The 21,066-nt window shown below is 44.7% G+C and overlaps 2 protein-coding genes across 2 annotated transcripts; one reads left to right on the top strand and one right to left on the bottom strand.

Annotated features, from left to right (window-relative positions):
* Positions 1–1,856: 1,856 nt before the first annotated feature.
* Positions 1,857–9,162, top strand: LOC103807143 (T-lymphocyte activation antigen CD80-like; the record flags this gene model as incomplete). The annotated part of the gene is made up of 4 exons (XM_009079864.1): positions 1,857–2,168; positions 3,782–4,063; positions 6,092–6,217; positions 9,056–9,162. Coding segments are annotated over 4 exons (827 nt in total), but the record flags the coding sequence as incomplete, so codon positions are not given.
* Positions 9,163–15,989: 6,827 nt separating this feature from the next.
* TIMMDC1 (translocase of inner mitochondrial membrane domain containing 1) lies at positions 15,990–21,061 on the bottom strand (the record flags this gene model as incomplete). The annotated part of the gene is made up of 6 exons (XM_009079863.1): positions 15,990–16,089; positions 16,197–16,307; positions 16,811–16,889; positions 17,754–17,821; positions 19,685–19,773; positions 20,966–21,061. Coding segments are annotated over 6 exons (543 nt in total), but the record flags the coding sequence as incomplete, so codon positions are not given.
* Between the last annotated feature and the right edge of the window lie 5 nt (positions 21,062–21,066).

The raw sequence follows: 21,066 nt of genomic DNA, 5'->3' as shown, positions 1-21,066 counted from the left end.
TTACTGGCCAAGAAGGTCTGCCCCAATTTGGTTGCTCAGAATCTGCAACGCATTGTAAGGGAAAGTACAGGCAGTGGTGGTGGGAAATTGAATTTTGCCCTTTGGAAGATCAATGGAGCAGCTGAGGGGAGGGAAACCAGTTAAAAAAGAAGTTCTTCATTAAATTACGTATTCTATTTTATTTAATTAATATCAAAACATCCCATAGTGTTGCCAGGACCTCTGCAGTGTTTTTCAGTGTGTTTCCTACAGGTTTGATGTGAAGTGTGCACGTGGGACAGGGGTAGGTGTGCTGCAAGGGTTGGAATTGAAAGCTTGTTTCATAGAACCTTGGAGTCATGGAAGCATTTAGGTTGGGAAAGACCTTTAAGATTGTTGAGCCCAACCTTTAACCCAGCCCTGCCAAGTCCACCAACAAACCATGTCCCTGAGTGCCATGTCTACAAGTCTGTTAAATGTTCTGTCCTAGGCTTTCTGTCTGGGCTTAACTTCAGCAAACAGCCCTCTTCCTGCCCAAGATCCAGCTGTGGCAGGGCCCTGACTGAGCATCTGCTTGTCTCCCTGCAGCACTGGCAGCTGTAGGAGTGCAAACTGTGTCAGAGGGGTGTGCTGCTGAGCACAGGTCAGCATGCCACAGGGGTGTCTGCCAGTTGTGTGACAGCGTCCCAAGGGTCTGTGAATCACTGCTAAACAAATGAGCCCTGGCAGGCAACAAGCTGTTTTGGACACCAGTTGAATCTGAATCTGAATGCCACAGCATCCCAGGCATCCTGAGCACTGCACTCTATGCCTGTGCGCAGCATGGCTGCAGTTAGGCATTAGCTGGGACTGTGAAATGTAAGCCAGACTTTGATGTGGGGTAACAGTTCTTAGGCTCAGTTGTGTTAAGCGTTCGGTTTGTGCTTCAGGCAGAGGCTTTGCACATGGGCTCTCACCTCTGCCAATGGGGGATGCTGGACTGTCCCCATCAGTGACACACCACCTGCCAGGACTTTCCTGCTTTCTCTCTCCAACGTTTACTGAGATGTCTTCTGAACAGAAGAAAGAAGGAACCCGAATCTTTTCTGTCCTGAAGCCAGCTATTTCCTTATTTTCCTGCTCTCAGTCAATGGAATGTAACAGATTGATATCCCACCTCCACCACTGGAGATGATTGATAAGGTTGTGAGGCAGGAGTTGAGGAATGTCTCTGTAGGTTCCAGGTCACCCCAAGGGAGGCCCATGAGTTTTCACAAATATAAATTCATTTCAGCCAGACTAGGAAAAATTTGCTAATACTAAAAGGCTGATGACAATGTGGCTGCCACCTTTGTTTGTCTTTGTAGGGTTGCTTCTAGTTTCTGGGATCTTGAAAATATTTACAGAAGAAAACAACTTCCAAAAGCCCCCAACCCCCACCAAACCAATAGTCCACTGTGGCCCTGTTTGGCATGTCACTGGAAAGTGACACAGATTTTCCAAACACTGAGCTCTGAAATGGGAGAGCAGAGGAGATAGCCAGCTTCTGCATGAGTACTTCTATCCCTTTATGTGAATAATGGCAATTCTTGATGCTCATATGTGTTTTTGTAAAGGGGACAGCAAAATTTCTGTTCAGGCAGGTAACTCTCCTGCCCTTGCCTTCAGCAATCCATGCAGTAATCCCTGTGTGCCCTAAGCAGGACTGGAGCATGATGTAAAAGGCAATGCCAGGGGAGGCCTTCCCTTAGTGCAGAGCTGAAGCTGTAAGCAGCTTGGTGGGTAATGAGGTACATGAGCGGGTGCAGACAGAGCCAAAAGAGGTGAGTTCTAGGCAACAGGTCCTAGCACAAGGCTATGCACTGTCTCACTGACTTTTGTTTGCCCCTCACCTACAGGCCAAGCACTGAAGAATGTGGTCAATACCAAAGTGGGGGAAAGGGTCAGCCTGTCTTGTTGTCGTCAAATTCCCAGCTCAGAAAGCCTCCATACTTACCGGGCCTACTGGCAGAAGAACATTACGGAGGTAGTGATAGCCTACTCAGAGGGGAATTTGATGCCCAAGCCCATGAACCGGACAGAGATGGACCCCTGGAACCTCACCCTGTGGATCTCCCCTGTGGAAATCATGGACAATGGCTCTTATAACTGTGTACTTCAGCAGAAGTCAGTTGTTCTGTGCGTTCAGCCTGTGGACCTTTTTGTTACAGGTAGGTGGGTTGCCTTCTGACACCAGTGCCAACTCGGGGGGGTAAAGGACATTCCTCCAAGATTTATTCATAGTGTAGCATATAGACTTTCATCAGGAAGCCTAAAAGAGTGCTGGAAGGTGTGTTAACTGTTTCCATTCTCGCAGCCTCCCTCCTTACCTTTCCAAGTACAGAAAATTTGCCTTTACCACCACCACCAGCAGCCCAACCTCCTCCCCTTGATGCCTCTCTCTTGTGAAAGGCCCCTGCCAGGACCCCTCTGCAGGTACCACTGCTGCTGGGTGCCCTAGGCAGCCCCTGCTGTCTTTTGGGCAAAACAAAACCGAGCTTTTGGTGCATGGCAAGTGTCCAAGCCAAAAGAGGAATGGGGAGGCCACAGCAGCATCCCAGCCCTGCATCCAACCCCTGGGGAGTCCAGGCTCGCTGGGGACTGGTCAGCTCACCGGCTGCACCCCAGCTCCAGTCTGAGGTTGAACTCAGCTGGAGATGTGAGGCTTTTTACCTTAAGGAAACCGAGTTCCTTTGCTCAAAATGAACCTGAATCTTCTCTCAGAGGCCACAAAAAGTTCCATTGATATTTTCCATTTCCACCACTGTTTTTGTGGCACTTGGTCTGAACCAAAGATGGAGATACTGGTAACATATATAAATATATACATCAATTTGAATACCTGTAACAGCAAAGAGTTACAGGAATCTTTCAGACAAGTCAGTGAAGGAGCATTCCCCATCTGAAAGGAGGTTTCTCAACAACAAACCAAAAAATAGCTCCTGAGACTTGGCTATTGCCTACTTGTCTGAGGGCATGGTGGGCATATATGCAGGGAGACAAATTTAGTGGTTTTTCTGGGAACTGAAATGAAAAAAGGGAAGTGAACTGCCAGCACCCTCTATAACCATGAGGGTTGAGGAGTTAACTGCCTGAAAAATGTGAAACTACGGATCTCTTTTACTGCCCACAAATACTCCAGTTTCTTTCCTTCCAGAAATCCCCTTTCTGTCTTAACAGGCCAGCTATAACAATTGAGATAATCCTCTGCTCCCTTTGGTAAAGGGGGATCAGTTATTGTGGGGATTAGGAAAGGGAAAGTTCCCCTCAACCCTGCTGGAATCAGGCTGGGATGTCTGAAAGGACTTTCCAGACTGGATGGCAGTGTCATATTGCTGAAGAGATAGTGGACCTGGAGGGGAATGTGTGTCTCTCCTTTCTTGCTACTGGTCAGCCATGCTGTGTTAAGCTAGTTTCTTTCAGTAGTTACTAATTGCTTGGTGTCCTAGACCATGGGCTTGTGGGCAGCAGAAGCTGTGGAAGACATGCTAACAATGGCAAGGCTGTCTCTCTTGTGCAGATCCCAGGAGTCATGCGGTCACATGGTGAGCCAGGTGGGGAGCAATCGCAGACTGAACCTCAGCAGCTCCACAAAGGGTCATTTTGCAGTGAGTTGAGCAGCCTGCTGCAGCTCTCTGCCTGGCATGGGGCACAAGAAAGGTCAAACAGATTATGACAGAGGAAGAATGCCCTGTGGGGGAGTCTTTGCTTTGACCATGGGTGATCAGGACTGCAGCCCTCACTGTGACCTGACAGAATGATAACTAGTTCTTTCTTCCTTCAGCTGACTTCAGTAAGCCAAAAATAACAGCAGAAGAAACCACTAATTCTTGTGAATCGACTGAGATGGTGATAATGTGTTCTTCTCATGGAGGTTACCCCAAGGCCAAAATCTCTGGAACCATCAACAACATATCCGTGGAGTGGAATGCCAGCTGGGTGTCTGAGTCCAGCCTCAGCCCATACAATGTCACTGGCAAACTGGTACACAACATGACCAAGGACATCAACATCACTTGCTCCATTGAATATGATGACTTCGCCACATCCACCAGTTTGTTCCTGAGTATGCTTTTTAAGTATTTTTTTGTTACAAAACCATTTTGTTGAATCTATTGAGTTGCCTCCCTAAGAATGCAGTAGGTTTTTTGTAGCTGTTCACGCAAGGATGACCCAATGATCCTGCCTGTGAGCTGCACACCAAAGTATTTGAAAGGCTGTAAGACAGCAGGGGTGGGAAGGGAGGGTTAACAACAGTGACTGACAAGCAGAGGCAGCCCTGTCTTCCTGCTGCTCTACTGTGTGTCACAGCTGGCCTGAGAAAGCAACTGGATCTGGATCTGGTGATCTCAGGCTTGGTGACTCCCAGAGGTTGGGGTTGCCACCATTCAGTGCCCATCTGTACCAGCACAGTCTTGCTGCCAGTTGCGTGACACGTACCCAGTATTTGAATGGAGGGACTTGTGCTTTAAAAGCCATAGGTTGCACTTAAAAAGTATTTCCTCATTTAACAAGCATGTTTATCTCTGCTTCAGTGAAAGAAACTGTTAGCTAGGGACTAGGCAAAATTCTGCTTTCATATGCAGTATAGGGTTAACTGATATGAACAGCATTCCATCGTTGAGCATGGCTTAGAAGTGATAGCATAATGGATATGTCTGTGCTTTGAAAAGCTTGAGACACAAATGGAAACAGCATGAGGGAAGGCAGCACACTACAGTGCAGATATTTTGCAGTAGAAGGGGATTTGCAAGAAAATTCTTAAAGCCAAAAGGATTTTTTAGTTTTTTTGTTGTTACCAAAAAAAAAAAAAAAAAAAGTATTCTGAAATGTCTCTGGGTCTGATGTTTTTACTGTAGAGATAAGGGCAACTTCAAGGGAAGTTAGAAAAGCACTATTTTTCCTAAGGAATTGTACCTTATTCATCAAGGTAGCTTATTCATCTACCTTACTAAAATCAAAGGGGCTTGTGGGGAGAGGTGCCATTCAGCTTCAGAACAAATGCCAGGAGCTAGTGCTTTATGAATATTGGTTATTGCTGGATGTAGTGCATAATGTCCCTAGAGATGCTAATGGGAGAAGGTTATGAATATCATACTACATAGAAAAGGAGAGCCACAAAAAAAGAAGCAATAATAGTCATACACTGTTGTCAAACAGATTCTCAGAGGAGGGTGCAGCCAACAGTGACACACTCACAGCAGTTGCAAACCCTCCACTTTTTGATGTTTAATGTGTGGAACCACTCCCATTTTTTGGTATGGTGTAAATGGTCCTCCAAGCAAACCTTTCATGAACAGAGTAACAGACAGAATAACAGCCCCTGGTAAATACAGGAGGCAAACTCTACAGTGTGGGAGGGAGATCAGGCTAGCAGCTTAGAATTGGAATGATGCTTAACTGTGCCAGATGCAGATGAAAAAGTGAAGATCTGTGCACATAGCTCTGGAGACCTATGAACATGCAGCGTGTCCCTCCTGTTGAATTAGGACTGCCCTGTACTGTACAAGAATGGCCTGGTATCTACTCTAATATCCCAATGGTAGAATGATCATTTCCAATGGTGAAAAGCCAAACACTCCAGATCCATTGAAACTTAACTCTGCCACTCCACTCTTTTCCTGCCACACAGAAAAATCTATTCTAATCTGTTTAATGCATCACTCTCCTTCACCTGTGAATCCAAAGTGAAAAAAAGTTAGACATAAATCTAATGAAAACAGTAAGAAAGACTGAAGAGGACCTTTGAGAATACAAGTTTCCTAGCTGCATACTCAGACTTTTCCACCAAGCCTAAGTAATTTCTTTAAAACATCTTACATGTTTTTAAATATTGCCTGTCTCAGTCCTGTTCTGGACAAAGACCCAGCTTTTCACACTCTGTGGATGTGTTAAAAATTTCAGCACATAGCAAATGTGGGGGAATGGAAGAAATTTGGGTGCCATCTTCATTCGTTTATCGATTAGGCATGTTTTTAAGTTGAATTTGAGTTAGAATTTGGCCAGAACTACAAAAGTTCACATATCTACTCTTACATGAAAATGCCAATATATTGTTGGACCCTTTATTCATGTTTCATTTCTCCTGTCTCAGGAAAAAAAGATAACTGTGCTGTTCCTACTGTGCTTCCATCTTATAATGTCATTACTGCTTCAAGTATCATTGTTATCATCTTCATTTTGGCTGTCCTCCTAGCAGCAAGATATCTCCCAAGGCTTGGTAAGTGTAGCTCCTTTTTCAAGAAAGCCTTTTACTGCTTATGAAGTTTCCATGTAAGATACACATATATAGAAACTATACTCCTACACTAGGTATTTCTGTACCTTCTTCTTCTCATTTCCTTTTTTTTTTTTCTTTTTTCAGCATCCACTGTCACAAAAATCTGTCTAGCTCCTGACTTTCCTACATTTTTTGTACAGGCAGCACTAAGGTTTACATCTGAGAGTGGAGGGATGGTGGGGAGTTTTGACAGTAGATGAGAACATTTCCAAAATCAGGAGTATATAGAAATTAAGAGCTCATTTTTATGTATTAAGATGTTTTAAAATGCCAAGAACCTTGGTGATCATGATAGATAAGGCTGAGTACCATGAGTTTCAAAATTGGATCTCTCTCCACACCCTACTTAGACAATCCCTCAGAAAATCACAGAGCCAAAGTAACAAAAATACATAGTGCTAAGGCCACAGAAAACACTTAAGCATAGCAATGTCCTTCTTTGAAGAGAACTCCAATCAGAAGAGACGGATCTGTGTTCTTCGTGTGACCAAAAAGGGCACAGCTGAGGTGCCTGGTCCCACCCTATAAGGTCTTCACTAACTCTAGGCATGTCTCCAGGAATTTTTCAATGGAAAAGGGAACCTCAAACTCAGGGTTAACTGGCAGGTATCTCACCTGTTAGTTATTGCTGAGCTGTTGCTCCTAATCGTGTCTAAGCTGACCTCACTAGAAAGACCCTGAAGATGTGGGTACACATCTAATGGATTCATAAAGGCAGCTGGGATTGAAAGTCAACAGCAGTAGGTGTCTTATCCACACCCTGTTAGCAGCTTTGCAGAGCAGTTCTGGAGAATGACAGCAGGCCTGTCATTCTCCAGAATATCACCCAGTCAGGTTCTGTCAGGTCACTTGGGAAGCCAAGTCTGGGGACAAGAATCCCACACTGAGAGGACTCTGTGTTCAGGACACTTAAACCAGGAGCCACCAGTTTGCGCTCCTTGCCTGAAGTGGTATCCCCAGTTGGAAAGAGGTTATTTGCTAGGCAGCAAGAACTCAGTTTGTTTACCAGCACTTCTAAGTTTGCATGCTTATGTCTTCTGATACCTCTACTTCAACTTCAGATAAATTCACTCCCAAGTCAGAGGTGTGGAGGTCGCATCCCTATTTTGCTTTTGCCCTCCTCACCAACCACATCCCTTCAAAAACCAATGTGACAATTGAGGCTGAACTAATTTTCTTCTAGTGTTTTATCACAAAGGGAGAAAGCTCCTGGAAGGCAGACTCCTGTTTACACCTGTGCACCTCCTCATTTTCCACTCCTGTGCCCCTATGACACCAGTGCTCATTCTTCTCTGCTGTTCCCTGGGGCTATGTCAATGGGAAAGCAGCAAGCAGGCTAAAACCAAGAAAATCACAGTTGGTCATAGCCTGTGCTGTTAGCTGTATGTATAATGAACTTCTAATTATATGAGAAAATGAACTGGAATTGGAAGATTTGGCTCTAAATAAATACAGGCTGAATTTAAAAGGTTCCTTACCATTAAATTAGCAAGATTCTGGAGCATTCTGAGATAGCTTTTTATATAGGAACCAAATTACTTTTATAGCAGGTCTAAAAAGCATACCCATATGGTAGAATATGGAACAGCATGGCACATGACTGCATAAACTGGAATTTCCCTTTCAGTCCCATTTTCACAGTAGGCACAAGGAGTAGATTTGCTGGGTCAGGTGGTGCTTTTTTGTGCAGCCACTTTCCAGACCAGGCATATACTGTAAGAAGCTGAAGCCAGAGCTTCCATCCAACTTCCCAGTTTGTACAGTTGTCCCATTTTGGTTCTGCTGTGCATTGCCACCTGTCTTAAGAGTGCTTCCTGCTGGTGTCACCTCTGAAGAGCTCTTGCTGGAGCTCAGAACAGGTCTGAGAGTACCGCTGTTCTTCTTGCATATGGAAAGCTGAGTCAGGAGTTGCCTTGATGCTGAGTGGTTTCTGAGCTCAGAAAGCTATGCTTCAGAGAGCTGAAGTGTGGGAGGGAAGAATAGAAAGACAGAGCAAAACGGAAGTAAGAGTTCTCTGAAGCGATTGTTTTGAAGGCCAAAACATGCAGGCGCTTTGTTGAGGTTCACAACCAACTGCTTTGAGGAGTTCACAGTCCATCTTTGCAGTAATTTAAGAATGAAAACTCTAGATTTATTTTTTGGCTCTTCAATTAATTTAACACAAAGCACCAAGATTAGAGGTCACTGAATGAATAGCTTAGGATCCATGTTGTAAAATTGGCACAAATATAATTTGCTGTAGTAGAACAGAGAAATTCAACTTGAAAAATGAAAACAAAAGTCATGGTGAGATACTAAGGGGGTCTGGTTAGTCTGAGCTCCTTTTGCAGCACTGAAAAAGTTTGTTGGTTTTTACACTGGCATTCTTTCACTCTTTAGGTAAACTGCATTTAGTGACATGTAACATCTACCACTGTTTCCCTTCTTTTACCTCATCTTAGCATGTAGCAGCCTGTCTTTGTGCAGGGCTGAGGTCCTAGCCCTGAGCTAATGAGAGCTGTTTTAACCATATGACACTATATAAATAAGATTTATGTATAACAGAGCTTTCTATCAGATCAGACTATGGTTATGGGCCAACCACATTCAGGTGTACTGCAGACGTGAGTCCTACCACGTTAAAGTAGTAATAGACCTAAAGCATCTCTTTTTCTTTAATTTCTTGTCTCCTTTTTTCCCACTCTCAGTTATACTTTACTTTGTTGAAGAAGGCATTTGGATTCAGCACTTTTATGTCTTCTTCAATTTCAAATACTAATGAGAGATCTTCTCTTGCAGTTTGTTCTCACTGTAGCAAGCCCCAGGATTTGGTGGGAGAGGGAGTGAAAGAAAGTACAAAGCTACCCATGAGCTCTGCACTGACATCTGAAACATCATCTGTATGACCAGATCGCATTTGCAGGTAGTTTTCTTCACCACTCTTCTCTTGGCAAAATTGCTTCTCAAATACTATTAGATTCTCCTCTGATGTTAAGGCACATCATCATGTGTGGCTTTTAATATGGGCGTGTGCTGGTTTTTAGGGTGAGTAAAAGCAGTAGGGCTCTATTCCCAGCTTGGACACATGGTGCTTTCTGGTCAAGTAACTAAAGGAATGATGCTCATGTTGCTTGTAGAACATTGCTTTATTTGGGTTACTTCAAATTTCTAGAAATTAATCTAGTGGAAAAAGTTCAAGGTGTGAATTTGCTGGGCTGCTCAGCTGCTTTCTCCACAGAACAGGCCCCGGGTGGATGGTGTGAAAGCTTTTGTGGCATTCATTTCCTTTATTAACATAAAATTATTAGGAGCTAAATGGGGATGAAGAGAAATAGGTGAAAGAAAAGAAACATTTGACAACTTTGACTGTCAGTGTCTCTTCTGAATCTGTTGTAAGGAAGGTGGTTAATATCTGAGAGGTGGATTTGCAGCTCAGTCATCCAACTATCAGGATCTGCAGTGACATTCCCCTGTCACTGCCCTTATGCTCACTTTATGGACTGGGCAGTCTTTTAGTCCCTATCCTGTGGTAAATTTCTGTCATTTGTGAGTAACTCATCACTACTATAGGTCCAACATGTGGCTTCACCCCCTAGAAGTTACTTCTGGCTGATTCCCTGTAAGCCTGATTTGATGCATAAACATGGGAACATCATGGAAATGAAGGATTGACCCAAATGGTGGTGAGGGAGGGGTGACCAAGAGAACAAATGCCATGTCAGTCCACTTCTGAGTCATCTCCATTCCCTTCAGCAGCTAGGAGTGCCTGGGAAACACTCGTATTTTAAAAGGAGTTTGATAATGCATTTGATAATACAGTTTTGCAATGACGGGCTGGGGAAGAGTCTGGCTTACCAAGGCTTTATGATCACAGAGCATTATATTCATTTCAGCTGTGTTCGGGGCTGTGTCCTCCAAAAAGACATTAAGGAGAGATTAGCAGTTAACTGCTCCTATTCAAGTCATTATCCAGGTGACTGCCTGTCCTGCTCTCACTGCAGCATGCAGAATTGCCAGGGTAATGCTGTAAAAGCAACAGCTGTGGAGTCCTCGAAGTCATGAATTTGTCACACTGTGTTGCAGTAATCTAAAAGCTTAATAATTTTGAGATAGAAATGAGGGGAAACTCTCGTTCAGGTCACTCATCTCATTTCCAAACCTGACCACCCACTCATGTGGGGAAGGCCCTGTCTGGAACATACTAGAGCCTTGGTTAACATGAATTTTGGGGAGTTTTGTGATGGGAGTGGCAGGAGTTCACCTACTGAATAAACCCATTCTGCCACATTCCTCATTTGTTATAAAAGTTTGCCAGGCTTTTTCTGTAGGTGCCTGGTGTTTCCCAGCTCCAGTGCCAGGGACAACTGCTGCCTGTGGACAGGGATGGGAGCTGTGCTTCCTTAGCGGCTCACAGCCACCCTGTAACAGCGTGATGCACTGAGCCATGTCCTATTGCTGCTTAAACAGGGCAGTGCATTGGTTAGTCACCCTCGGTCGGCAGAGGGACAGCATCCCTGTACACTCCAAAGGTTTTCGCAGGCAGCGCTGAGCCAGGCTGCAGCTCACAGCGGCTCCGAACAGCTCCGATTTTATGGAATAGGAGCCCTCTTGTGGAGGGCTATCGCAGGTGATACCCTTTTGTCGGCTCGGCAACATTTCTGGCTTGCATTTAAGATTAAGAGGGGGGGGAAATCCTGTAAAATCTTTTCTTTGATTCCCTCAGGTTTCTCCTCCTGTGTATTCCGCACTGCAGACTCCACTGTTCGTTGTACAGCAATGCTTATTGTGTTGACTCTTTGGCTCTCTGCAAGGGGATGACAGCAGTAGAAAACTCTGCTTCAAGATGACTGACGACATAATCTTGTGTGAATGAATACAAGACCCCACCTACACCACAGAAGCTGTAGGGTGGTCTCTACAATGGGGTCGCTGGAATTCCAACTGGGAGGACCCTCCGTGTTCCTGCAATGGGGCAGAAGAAGCATCGACACACCAGTTCAAGACTTTGGGAACCTCTGGCTTGGTGCTGCCCCGCTGAGAATCAGGGAGCCTGCACATGCCCACCTACCCCTTTAGGAATGCAGAGCTGGCCTTTGGGAGGCCCAGACCCCGACACACAAGCTCAAGTCAGGCTGTGCCTCCATGTTGTGACTGGGAGCAGCTAAAACTTCTTTTATATTCAACCTCACCAGTACTGTTCTTTGTGCTGGAGGACTTTGAATCTGGACGTGACTTTTATGGTCATGTATATCCCTCCTCCCCTAAAGAGGCCATAATGCACATGCTTTTCATGAAAGAAACACCTTGAGGTGAGACTATATGCCTCATGCTTATTTGCAGTGCTGTGAGACTTCTTAGGGAATGACATATACTGACAGCACACCTAACAGCTAACTAATCATGCTTACCTACAGCAGTGGCACAAGTTCTCATAACCTTTCTCTCCTGAAAGGAAAAGCCTTCCCAGCCCAGGTACTGAGATACAGCTCCTCCATTAAATTGCTGAGAGATGCAGGAGCACATGAGGCACAGCACAGCTGCAGTGGTGTGTGAGGGCACACATGTGCACACCTCCGTGCATATACAAGTACAAGCTTTTGTATGCAATTCCTTCCTACCCACACCTGTGAAGTCCCATTGGAATTTGTGTTAGTCAGTGGTTATCTGGCATGGATCTCCTGTAATGAGATGCAACTCATGGCCTTGCTCCATAAACATAGGTCTGCTTTTGTTTGTACATCTGACTAGGGATACTCGTTAGGGTAGGCTCTGCAAATTCTTGGGAGTCTCTCACAGTAACATAGGGATTTACTTTTTATTGAATGTTGCTGATTTCTGCCAAGTCAGGCCTTGAATTTCCCTCCAGGATGCTAACATTGGATAGGACTCATCTGATCTGGGTGACATTCTTGCCTACTGTGTAGGAAAAAGTGGTTTCTCGTTTTAAGGGGAAAGGAGGAAAAAGCCCCTAGCAGCTTCCTAAGCAACTCTGCATACTAACCCAACTCAACCCTGCCCTGAGTTTGACGTATGGTTTTCCTTTTTGCTCTGTCCCACTGCAAGCTGTACCCATTCCCTTACTGCTCTCTCCATGTTACCAGGGCAGAACTAAGCCTGAAAACACCATGGCCATTCTCTTTGTGAGATGTGCTGTTGCTTGAGCTGTTTGTCTTGCTGGGACACAGCAAAGACATATTCCACGTCTTTTTTTTTTTTTTATGGCAGGTACATATTGAGAGAGAAACAGCATGAGGAAACAGGAGGACTAAGAGTGGTTTATAGAGGATTAAGCTATAAGAGGCTAAGGGATCAGTAGTAAAGAATAAGACACTGCTCCCTTTCTACTCCTGCAGTGTTATGCTGTTCCATCAGCTTTTTTACTGCTTTCCCATTGTATGAAGTGGAATGGGAACTTCAGAACATTCTTAGAGAGAGGTTTTTGAAAGAGAAAAGGACGTAAAGCTGGGTGATAAGGAAACAATACACTGTACTTGTGCATTCTGGTTGCAAACAGAACATAGGTGACAGAAAGCAGTGTTTCCAAAAGGCAGCCTGACCCAGCAGGACTTGGCGTCTGGGCAATGATGCCTCATACTTCTCAGGCTTCTTCTTCTTTCCAGCACAAAATACCAGATTCTTGCATGCTGAACACTCTCTTTTGACACTCATTTCCAACACTGTCCTTCCCGATAACTACAACGCAACTCCACCTTGCCAACCACACCACAGCTCTGACAGTTGTACCAGCAATTTCCCCTTTGGACGATTCCATGCTCTACTTCTGCTCCTGACTGAAGATTGTGCTGCCTCCTGGAGAAGGGTTGGGTTGTCTTGTGCACTGTGCCAAACCTTTCGGCATCACCACAGTCTCCAGTGACACTTTCAGTAACTCCTTCAAAGGAAGCCAAAAGTTTCACTGACAAATATGTCTAGCATCAGGTTGGTTTTATATTCTTGATGGGCAGGTTATTTGGTTTATTTTTCCTTGAGCACTAATACTCTGAATCGTGTTTTCTATTGCCTTATGCTGTATTCAGTGAATTGCACACAAATGGTTTCTGTGAGACCTTCTCAGCTTAATATCTGGGTCTTTGTACCAGGTGAGCTGCTCTGTTTATCATGGGTGTTTTGTATACAATATTTTTTCCCAGAGTTCCTCCTTTAATTGTATTAAAAAATAAATGGTAAACTTGTTTCCTTTCATCAGTAATCAAAGATGTGTCTCTCTACATGCTGGAAAGTGGTAGAGCCTCTCAGTTATCCACACAAGTCCCAGCCACCATTTCACAGCTGCTAAAAACACACACAGTGCAGCATCAAGGTAGGTGATGCAGCAGTCAAGAAAGCTGTAAGAGGTACAGGTGGCACCAAGCCACAGCTCTGTTTGGTGTGCTAAAAATGGCACTCAGGTACCAAACTTGTGAATTCCATATACCTCTGACTCAATTTGTCAGAGACTAACTGAGCAGTGTAGCTACAGGTTGTCCTTCTCCCTCTAAACAGGAGGTTCTCTGCAGAAGCAAAATCCAGTGTAACATGTTCTCACTGTATCCCTGGTACTTGTGTCAGGTACTCTGAAAGGGGAGGGTCAATAACTTCTATGCTGTGCTTTTGCTGGCAGTGGAGGGAGTGAGAGTGTGAAGAATCCCTTACATTTGTATTAAAAAAATCAGCTCTGAGCCAACTCCTCACCCCTTTTTGGACAGTGACTTGAATATAAGAAATAAGGAAGTGCAAGGAACTAAATCCAGCAGAAAACTGAGAAACAAATGGCTGCTAATCTTGAGTGTAGCTCAAAGTCTCTGCTTCTTGTTGCTGATGTGCAGCATAAGGACATCTAGCACTCCCCCCTTCCTTACACAGAGAGAAAATCCACACAACTGCTACACCTTGGCTCTGCCTACCCTCCCGTGGAAGAACACTCCTGCATCAATGATCAGGCACGAGGAAATTAGTATTCTTTAGACATCACATCAAATACCACGAAACAGGAACAGAGACTGAGCAATGACACAGCTAATGTCATCAGAACTGCTGTACAGATAAGAGTGTGGGATATTGGGTGGGGATGTAATAGCAAAAGAAAAAAGAAGATAAAAAAGAAAAAGATAAGACATTGCTGTGTAAGCACAATGGCAAAAATGTGACTCAGAAAGGCCTGATATTTTCTTTTTTGAGGGGGTGGAGGACAATAACAGTACTATCACCAATGCGTGCAGAGCTTAAAACAGGGAGAGCCATATCCATTCCTCTGCTTATTCAGATCCTTCACTTGCAGGTGAAGGATCACATAGAAAAGGAAAATCAGAACTGTTTAATGACAACCCTAAAACACGTGTATTTCCTCAATGGAAAAATGAGCTACACTGGGGTGTTTAAAAAATTAAATGTTCATTTCAGAAGTCAGAAAACACAACACCTTCTTGAAAGCAAACTGTGCCAAAAAATCTGCTTTGGGTGGGTGGAATATGCTCTGTGGGATCGACTGTTCATATTTCAATCAACAGTAATTATCTGTAAAAGCATTCAACCAGAACAGACTGACTACTCTTTTCTTGTGGGAAACAGACCCAAACCCCCTGCCTGCATGCAATTCCCTTTAGTAGAAGAAAAATCTTCCTTGAAGAAAGGGAACCAGAACTGTGGCCTTCTGCTTTGAGGGAACAGTGATGGGCCACTTGGCCCTTCTGGGTTCAGATCATTTTACGTCCACTTCAGCCCTACCCACAGGGAACAGAAGTGACTTAAAAGTTGATCTCTGGATCAAAATAATCAACAGAGCTGGCACTCTCCTGGTTCTTGCCTTTGTTACTGCCTGGTTAGAGGAACCTCTGACACTCCCACCAGACTTTATTCTTTGCTGGTGGGATTGTAGCTAGAGCTCTTCTCATGGGATGTTACTCAAGGATGCTTCTCTAATGCAAATACTGTACTGACATTACATACTGCATGGACATCAAGAGCTTACAGACACAACCCCCACTGCTAGATGGCTTTACTAAGTGTCTTGAACCACACTTCCCCAAAGACAATCCCCAGATTTCCAACTTCAAATAAAATTAGAAGTCTTTTTATTTTTAAAACTGTGCACAGTGCCAAGTCTTCCACCATCACCATCACAAATAAGTCATCTTCCCTGTGGCACCCTCAAGACTTCTATTGAGGAACCCAAACCATGACTATTTCAGGGTATTTCTGTATCATTCCCAGCTCCTCCACCCTTCCTCAACACTGACAGCAAAATACCCCAAGTAATGTAGGAACCAAGTGCATTTTTCTGCAACGAGCCTGAAGAAATCACCATCAGCAAGTTCTTCAAGCACTGTCTGCTTTCACCAGAGCATAATTAACTTTAGGAATCAGGGCACCTTCAGCATACAAACTGTTCATAAGCTCTCACCTTGGAGATTCCTACATTGCTGGTGGTTTGGTCATTTCCAGCAGTGAAACGGGTTCCAGACGAGGCTCTGGGGCTGCCCTCACTCCCTGCCAAACCTAGATGACACTTTCTAGTCTGCAAAATTTGCATTTCCACCTTCTCAGGTGGAACAAGTTTGGCCCTTCCAAACTCTTGTGCAGTGATAGGCATCCATGAACAATGTTTTCAGCAAAACACTTTTTCACAGGACATAACTGCGTTCCACAGAAGACTTCCATGACCCACTGACTCAAGACTTTTACGAGCAGAATCAAAATTCTTTGCGGCTTCTTAAAACAGAGATCTGGGGAAGACTCAGTGGCTCCTAAATTCTCTTGCTCTCTCCATCTCTGGTCCTCCCTGGGTGTTGGGTTCTGTTTGGCCTATGTCTTCAGTCACACCAAGCCTGGACTGCCTAATGAGAGAAGAGAGAGTGCAAAGCAAATTTATGCCTGTATCCTCCTGACACAGATCCAGACACCCTTCTAGCCCATGACTCAAAAAGACAGAGCTGTTCCTTACCACTCTGCTAACTTCTGTTCATACAGCTCCCTGCGCTCTCGATTCCTCTTCTCCTGCAAGGTCTCACCAGACAAACTATGTGCTGCTATTAAGAGGCCTCCTGCAGGGATCCTAGAGGAGGAAGCAGAAAAGTCACAAGTCACCCAGGGGACACACAACAACAGTAACTTACTGGCATGGGAAAACGAGCAGATGTCCAAGGGGTTTGTGCACAAGCACTGGGCTCATCAGTGACTAAGTCAAGGAAGGAGGGACACAAGACATGTCTATAACCAACCCATCCTCACAATTTACTATTTAACAATGTTAGTGTCCCCTCTAATAAGCAAATAGCAGCAAGTAAGCAGCTCTACTGAGAGCACTCAGTTCTTTATTACTGAGAGAGCAGCAAAATCAAGAAACAAAGAAGAAATACAACCAGTTTAAAGGTTGAAAGAAGATCATTATAAACTCCCAAGAGAGATACAGAAAATCCCTCAATGCAAGAGAGGATGGGAAGCCTCTGTAGCCCCACCTATGACTCACAGCTTGGTGTTGTGGCCACTGTCTAACAAACACCCTTAAAGAGTAGCTTTAAGTGTCTCAGTCACTCACTGGCAGCAGTCACAACTCACCCAAACAGTGTTCCGAGTAAGATGCCACCTGCCAGTCCCTGCAGGCCCAAGTGCATTCTGAAAAGGCTACCTGTGAAGGCTAAAAAAAAAGATCACAGACTCACTGAAACCAGAAACAGCCTCCCCCAGCCATCACACACCAATGCAGGGAGCTGCTTTGCTGCATTTCTCTTCTCTGTGAGCTGACATCTACTTTCAAACAGAGTAGAAACCAAGTGCTGTGGCCAGTGTGAAGGACCCTCACCACACCATGGTCTCTGCACTGAAACACTGCACAAAGTTTCTTCTGCTTCAGAAAAACTGCCCAATAAATACTAAGAAGTAAAAGTATCTACGAAAGCAAAACTGAGCTCTTTCAAGGCCGGAGCATGATCCCTCCCCCCTTTTTTCTGTTCAACAACAGCTAATAATAGCAGCTCCCATGTAAGGCAGAAAAAAATCATTAAAACACATGGCCAACTGTAAGGGTAATAAAGCCTGTAAAACTGAACAAGCAGATCACTTACCCAGAGCCCTGCTGCCAAAAGCAGGCACTCAAAACTTAGCATGAAAAGGGCAACTCATAAACAGTGTACTGAACTGCCATCAAGGGTGGAAATAAAAAATGCTTTCCCTCTTAAATGGGTAGTTATAAGAGCAGGTTATGCACCAAGTGCTGCCTTTACCCCACACAAGCATTTTTTCACCTGAAACACTCCCAGCAAGTAGTCTGAGGATGAACTGATAACCACACAACCCCCCAATAGTTTCAGCAGTGCTTTCATATATCTGTTAGGAGGTAAACACCAGAGCAAAGTCACAACAGCAGTCAGTAGACAAGAAGCAAAACCCAGCAGCAGAGAAGCCAGACCTGCTCAAACCCAAGAGGTGAGGATACCTGTTTGTGCTTTTCCCTCTGACCCCTGCTCATGAGGAGAAAAGCACACAAGGTTACAGCACTCACCTCCTGCCGTAGCAAAATTGCTGATGGTGGTTTTATCACGGTACACAGACAGGCCAGTGCTCACCATGCTGCAAAGGCAAGGCACAGAAAAGGTCAGCAGTTGCACATGGAGTAAGAGAGGTAGCAAAACACAGCCTGACATAAAGATGGATTTCATTAAGCCAACCCTCAGGTAGCCTCTAACTGCCTTGCTGCCCATCTGTTCAGAGAACACATGCACCAGCTACAAGTGCCTTGACTATTGTGTCTTTACTGCAGACAGCTGCACAGGCACAGGCCAGGGAATGCCACAGTTTCCAGTGTGGATCTGGGATATTATTTCTTTTTTTTAATCAAAGATATTTTTCCATCATATATTCAAGGATAAAAGGAACTGAGCAGTGAAAAGGTCCTGTCAGTCAGTCCTGACAGACAGTCCTCACCACTACAGCTAAGTCATACTGATGACATCAGCAGAGTCACCTACTCTTGTGGCATGAGATCTCCTACTGGGGTAGGTACACCAACTCCTCAAAAAACATCAGCTAAGCCCCAAAACACTCTCTGCTCTCAGTTCAGCAGCCACATCCTCCCCTGCATCACACCCACAAGCCAACAGCAATCCTCCTCTCCTTCCCAATGCAGGTAAAACAAAACAATTTGGGGTTTCACTGTGAAACTTAAAATTTGCACAACTTCAGGATGAAACCTTCAACTTGGGCTTTACAGAAACAATTGATGTCGAGCAGAGCCTTTTTCAAAGGGGTGGTGAAAAAGGGGCTGATCTGGCTGCAGGGGAGACACCTGGTGGAAGGCAACAAGGCTACATGTCAAATCCAAAGAAATCCAGGAAAATCCAAAGAAATCAAAAACTCCAGGAGAGAAAGCAAACAGGAAGCTAACTAAACCTACAAACAGATATTAAACCAAAAGGCATCAAAGGAACCATGAGAGATTGAGGAAGAAATTTCAGAAAGGAACAAAAAAAATCAGGGAATATAAAATAATGCCAGTCAATACTGCTGGTACCACAGTAGCAGAAGGAGAATTCAAACAACAATGCTGCAGACAGAGCAAATGCAGGTTTAGGACTACATATAAATTTATTCTGAACATCAGGGAAGCAGATATTCCTAGTTTAAAAGGGCTTTTCTCAGAAGAGTATACTTAGTTCAGTGCTCTGTTGTCAGAAATGTGCTGAAACATCCAAGGGAGAAAATCAGGGAGATGAAACATTACCTCTGCATTGGTTTTGTGTGTGTGTAGGAAAAATCTGAAGGCCTAAAGAGGTACATTAAACTGGAAGGTCTGATGTTCAGCAACTGCTCAAGAACAAGACAATCCTCTGCAAGCCTTTGAGGACAAGAACAAAGACTTGCGAGGAACACTAGTGTACACGAACGAGGCATAATGACAGAGAACTGTAACACTAGTGTGTATAAACTGGGAGCAGTGACAGAGAACTGTAACAGGGAGTAATGACAGAAAATTGTGAGTAGCACTAGTGTATTCAAACTAGGAGCAATGAGACATAGCAAAAAGGAGAAAAATTAGCGTGGGATAGAAAGCTCTTCCAGAAACTGCCAACACACTCTTAACACTCTCCCAGAGAAAAACACAAAAAAAGAGATAAAGCAAAAGCAGAAAGAAGCCATCAAGGAAGGGAACAACAGTGTTCCAGTCAGTGTCAGCATGGACTAGATGTATGAACAGGGCTTTTCCAGTTTTAGGGTTTGGGTTGGTTCATTAGACCTGAATTCTGGGATAATTCTAAAAGGCTTAACCCTCCTCACGTTCATGCCCTATCAATAAGACTCGTGTTAATGCAATCCTGGGAACCTTAAGCAATCACCAGTAGTCTCTGAAGAGCACTGCTGGCACACAGGGCTCCTTGCCACTAGAGCTTAAGCACAAGCCAAGCTCTCTTCCCACTGCCATCGGGAAACACTTACTTGAATATTGTTGTAAAAACAGCAACTCTCCAGCTCCAGCGCCAGCCATAGCGGATGAAGCTCCGGAGACCAGCACGATGTGCAGATTGCTGTGGGGAGAAAGACAGGTCAGAGGTCACAGCCTGACTCCTCCCTAACAGCACCACCAGCCCCACTGCAATCCAAGGTGTTCAGAATGGGGCATGGGACTGATGTCACTGGGGACTGACCCCCTGACTTGTAGGGGTCAAGTCAGGCATCTTCAGAGGAAAAGCTGCTCACAAGCACCCCAGTCACCAACTGGAAAACCAAGGATCAATTCCAGTTTGTAATGTCAAGTGGCTTTTCTAATTCTGGTGCTGAAAGGCAGCTGGGGGACTGGGAGGGCTTTCTGAGGACAGTACAGGAGAGCAGCAGAGGAGAAAGACCAGAAACTAGTTCATTATTATGATTCTCTAAGTATTAATAAATAATAACCATCATAAATAATAATAAACAATAACCATCTACATTAAATGTTAAGGGACCATCAAGCTCTGCAGTTTAACTCTGGCACTTAGAAGTCTGGCAATAAGTAGCTTTTTTAAAGATGTGATAAACAGAAGCATCACAAAAATTAAAAATGGTGTGGTTAATACCATGAGATTAAGTAGATTCTCTCTTCCAGTGCTTGTGGTGAAAGTGCTTAGCCTGGGTGCAGATACACCACAGAGTAAAGCCAGGCCAAATTGTGAGTGATGAAAATTCAGATTTTACATCAGGCAGATTCTTAAAGGAGTTTTCTTCCTCAAGTTCAGATACACCTGGGAAAACGTCACAAATGTTCTCTGTTGTGCTGCTGTTCTGAAAGAACTTTAAATGGCCTTAAAATAACTCACATTAATAAGTTTGACACTATGTGGTCTCTTGCCAACACACTAAAACTTAAAAGCAAAAAGGCGCTTTGAAACACATGAATGATCCATTTAACGAACGGGAAACGGTATCAGCTGCTTCTGTAGCAAAGGACAGTTTTAAGTTAACTGCACAGTTTGGGTCACAGGGAGCAGCTAGCTCACGGAGCAACTGATCACGCAGGATGAGTGCACTTACTCTAAGCAATCACTTCGGTATTTTGGACACCGAGAGTACCTAAGAAGCTGGGCACAGACAGACACACAGACAGACACACACACACAGATACACACACACACAGACAGACACAGACACCCACGCGTCCTATAGACACGTGGTCACGGCCCGCGGTGTCCCCGCGGCTCCAAGGACAATTCCCGCAGCCTGGCCCTGTCCCGCGGCCCGTACCAGCGCGTCCGCGCGGCTCTGGAACAGGTCGCCGTGGCTGCGCTCGATGAAGGCCGTGCGGGCGCTGCGGAAGGCGGGCAGCCCCCCGTACAGCCAGCCCA

This window comes from Acanthisitta chloris, unplaced genomic scaffold, assembly GCF_000695815.1.
Source record: "Acanthisitta chloris isolate BGI_N310 unplaced genomic scaffold, ASM69581v1 scaffold21358, whole genome shotgun sequence".
NCBI lineage: Eukaryota > Metazoa > Chordata > Aves > Passeriformes > Acanthisittidae > Acanthisitta > Acanthisitta chloris.
This window is presented reverse-complemented; position numbering and strand designations above follow the sequence as displayed.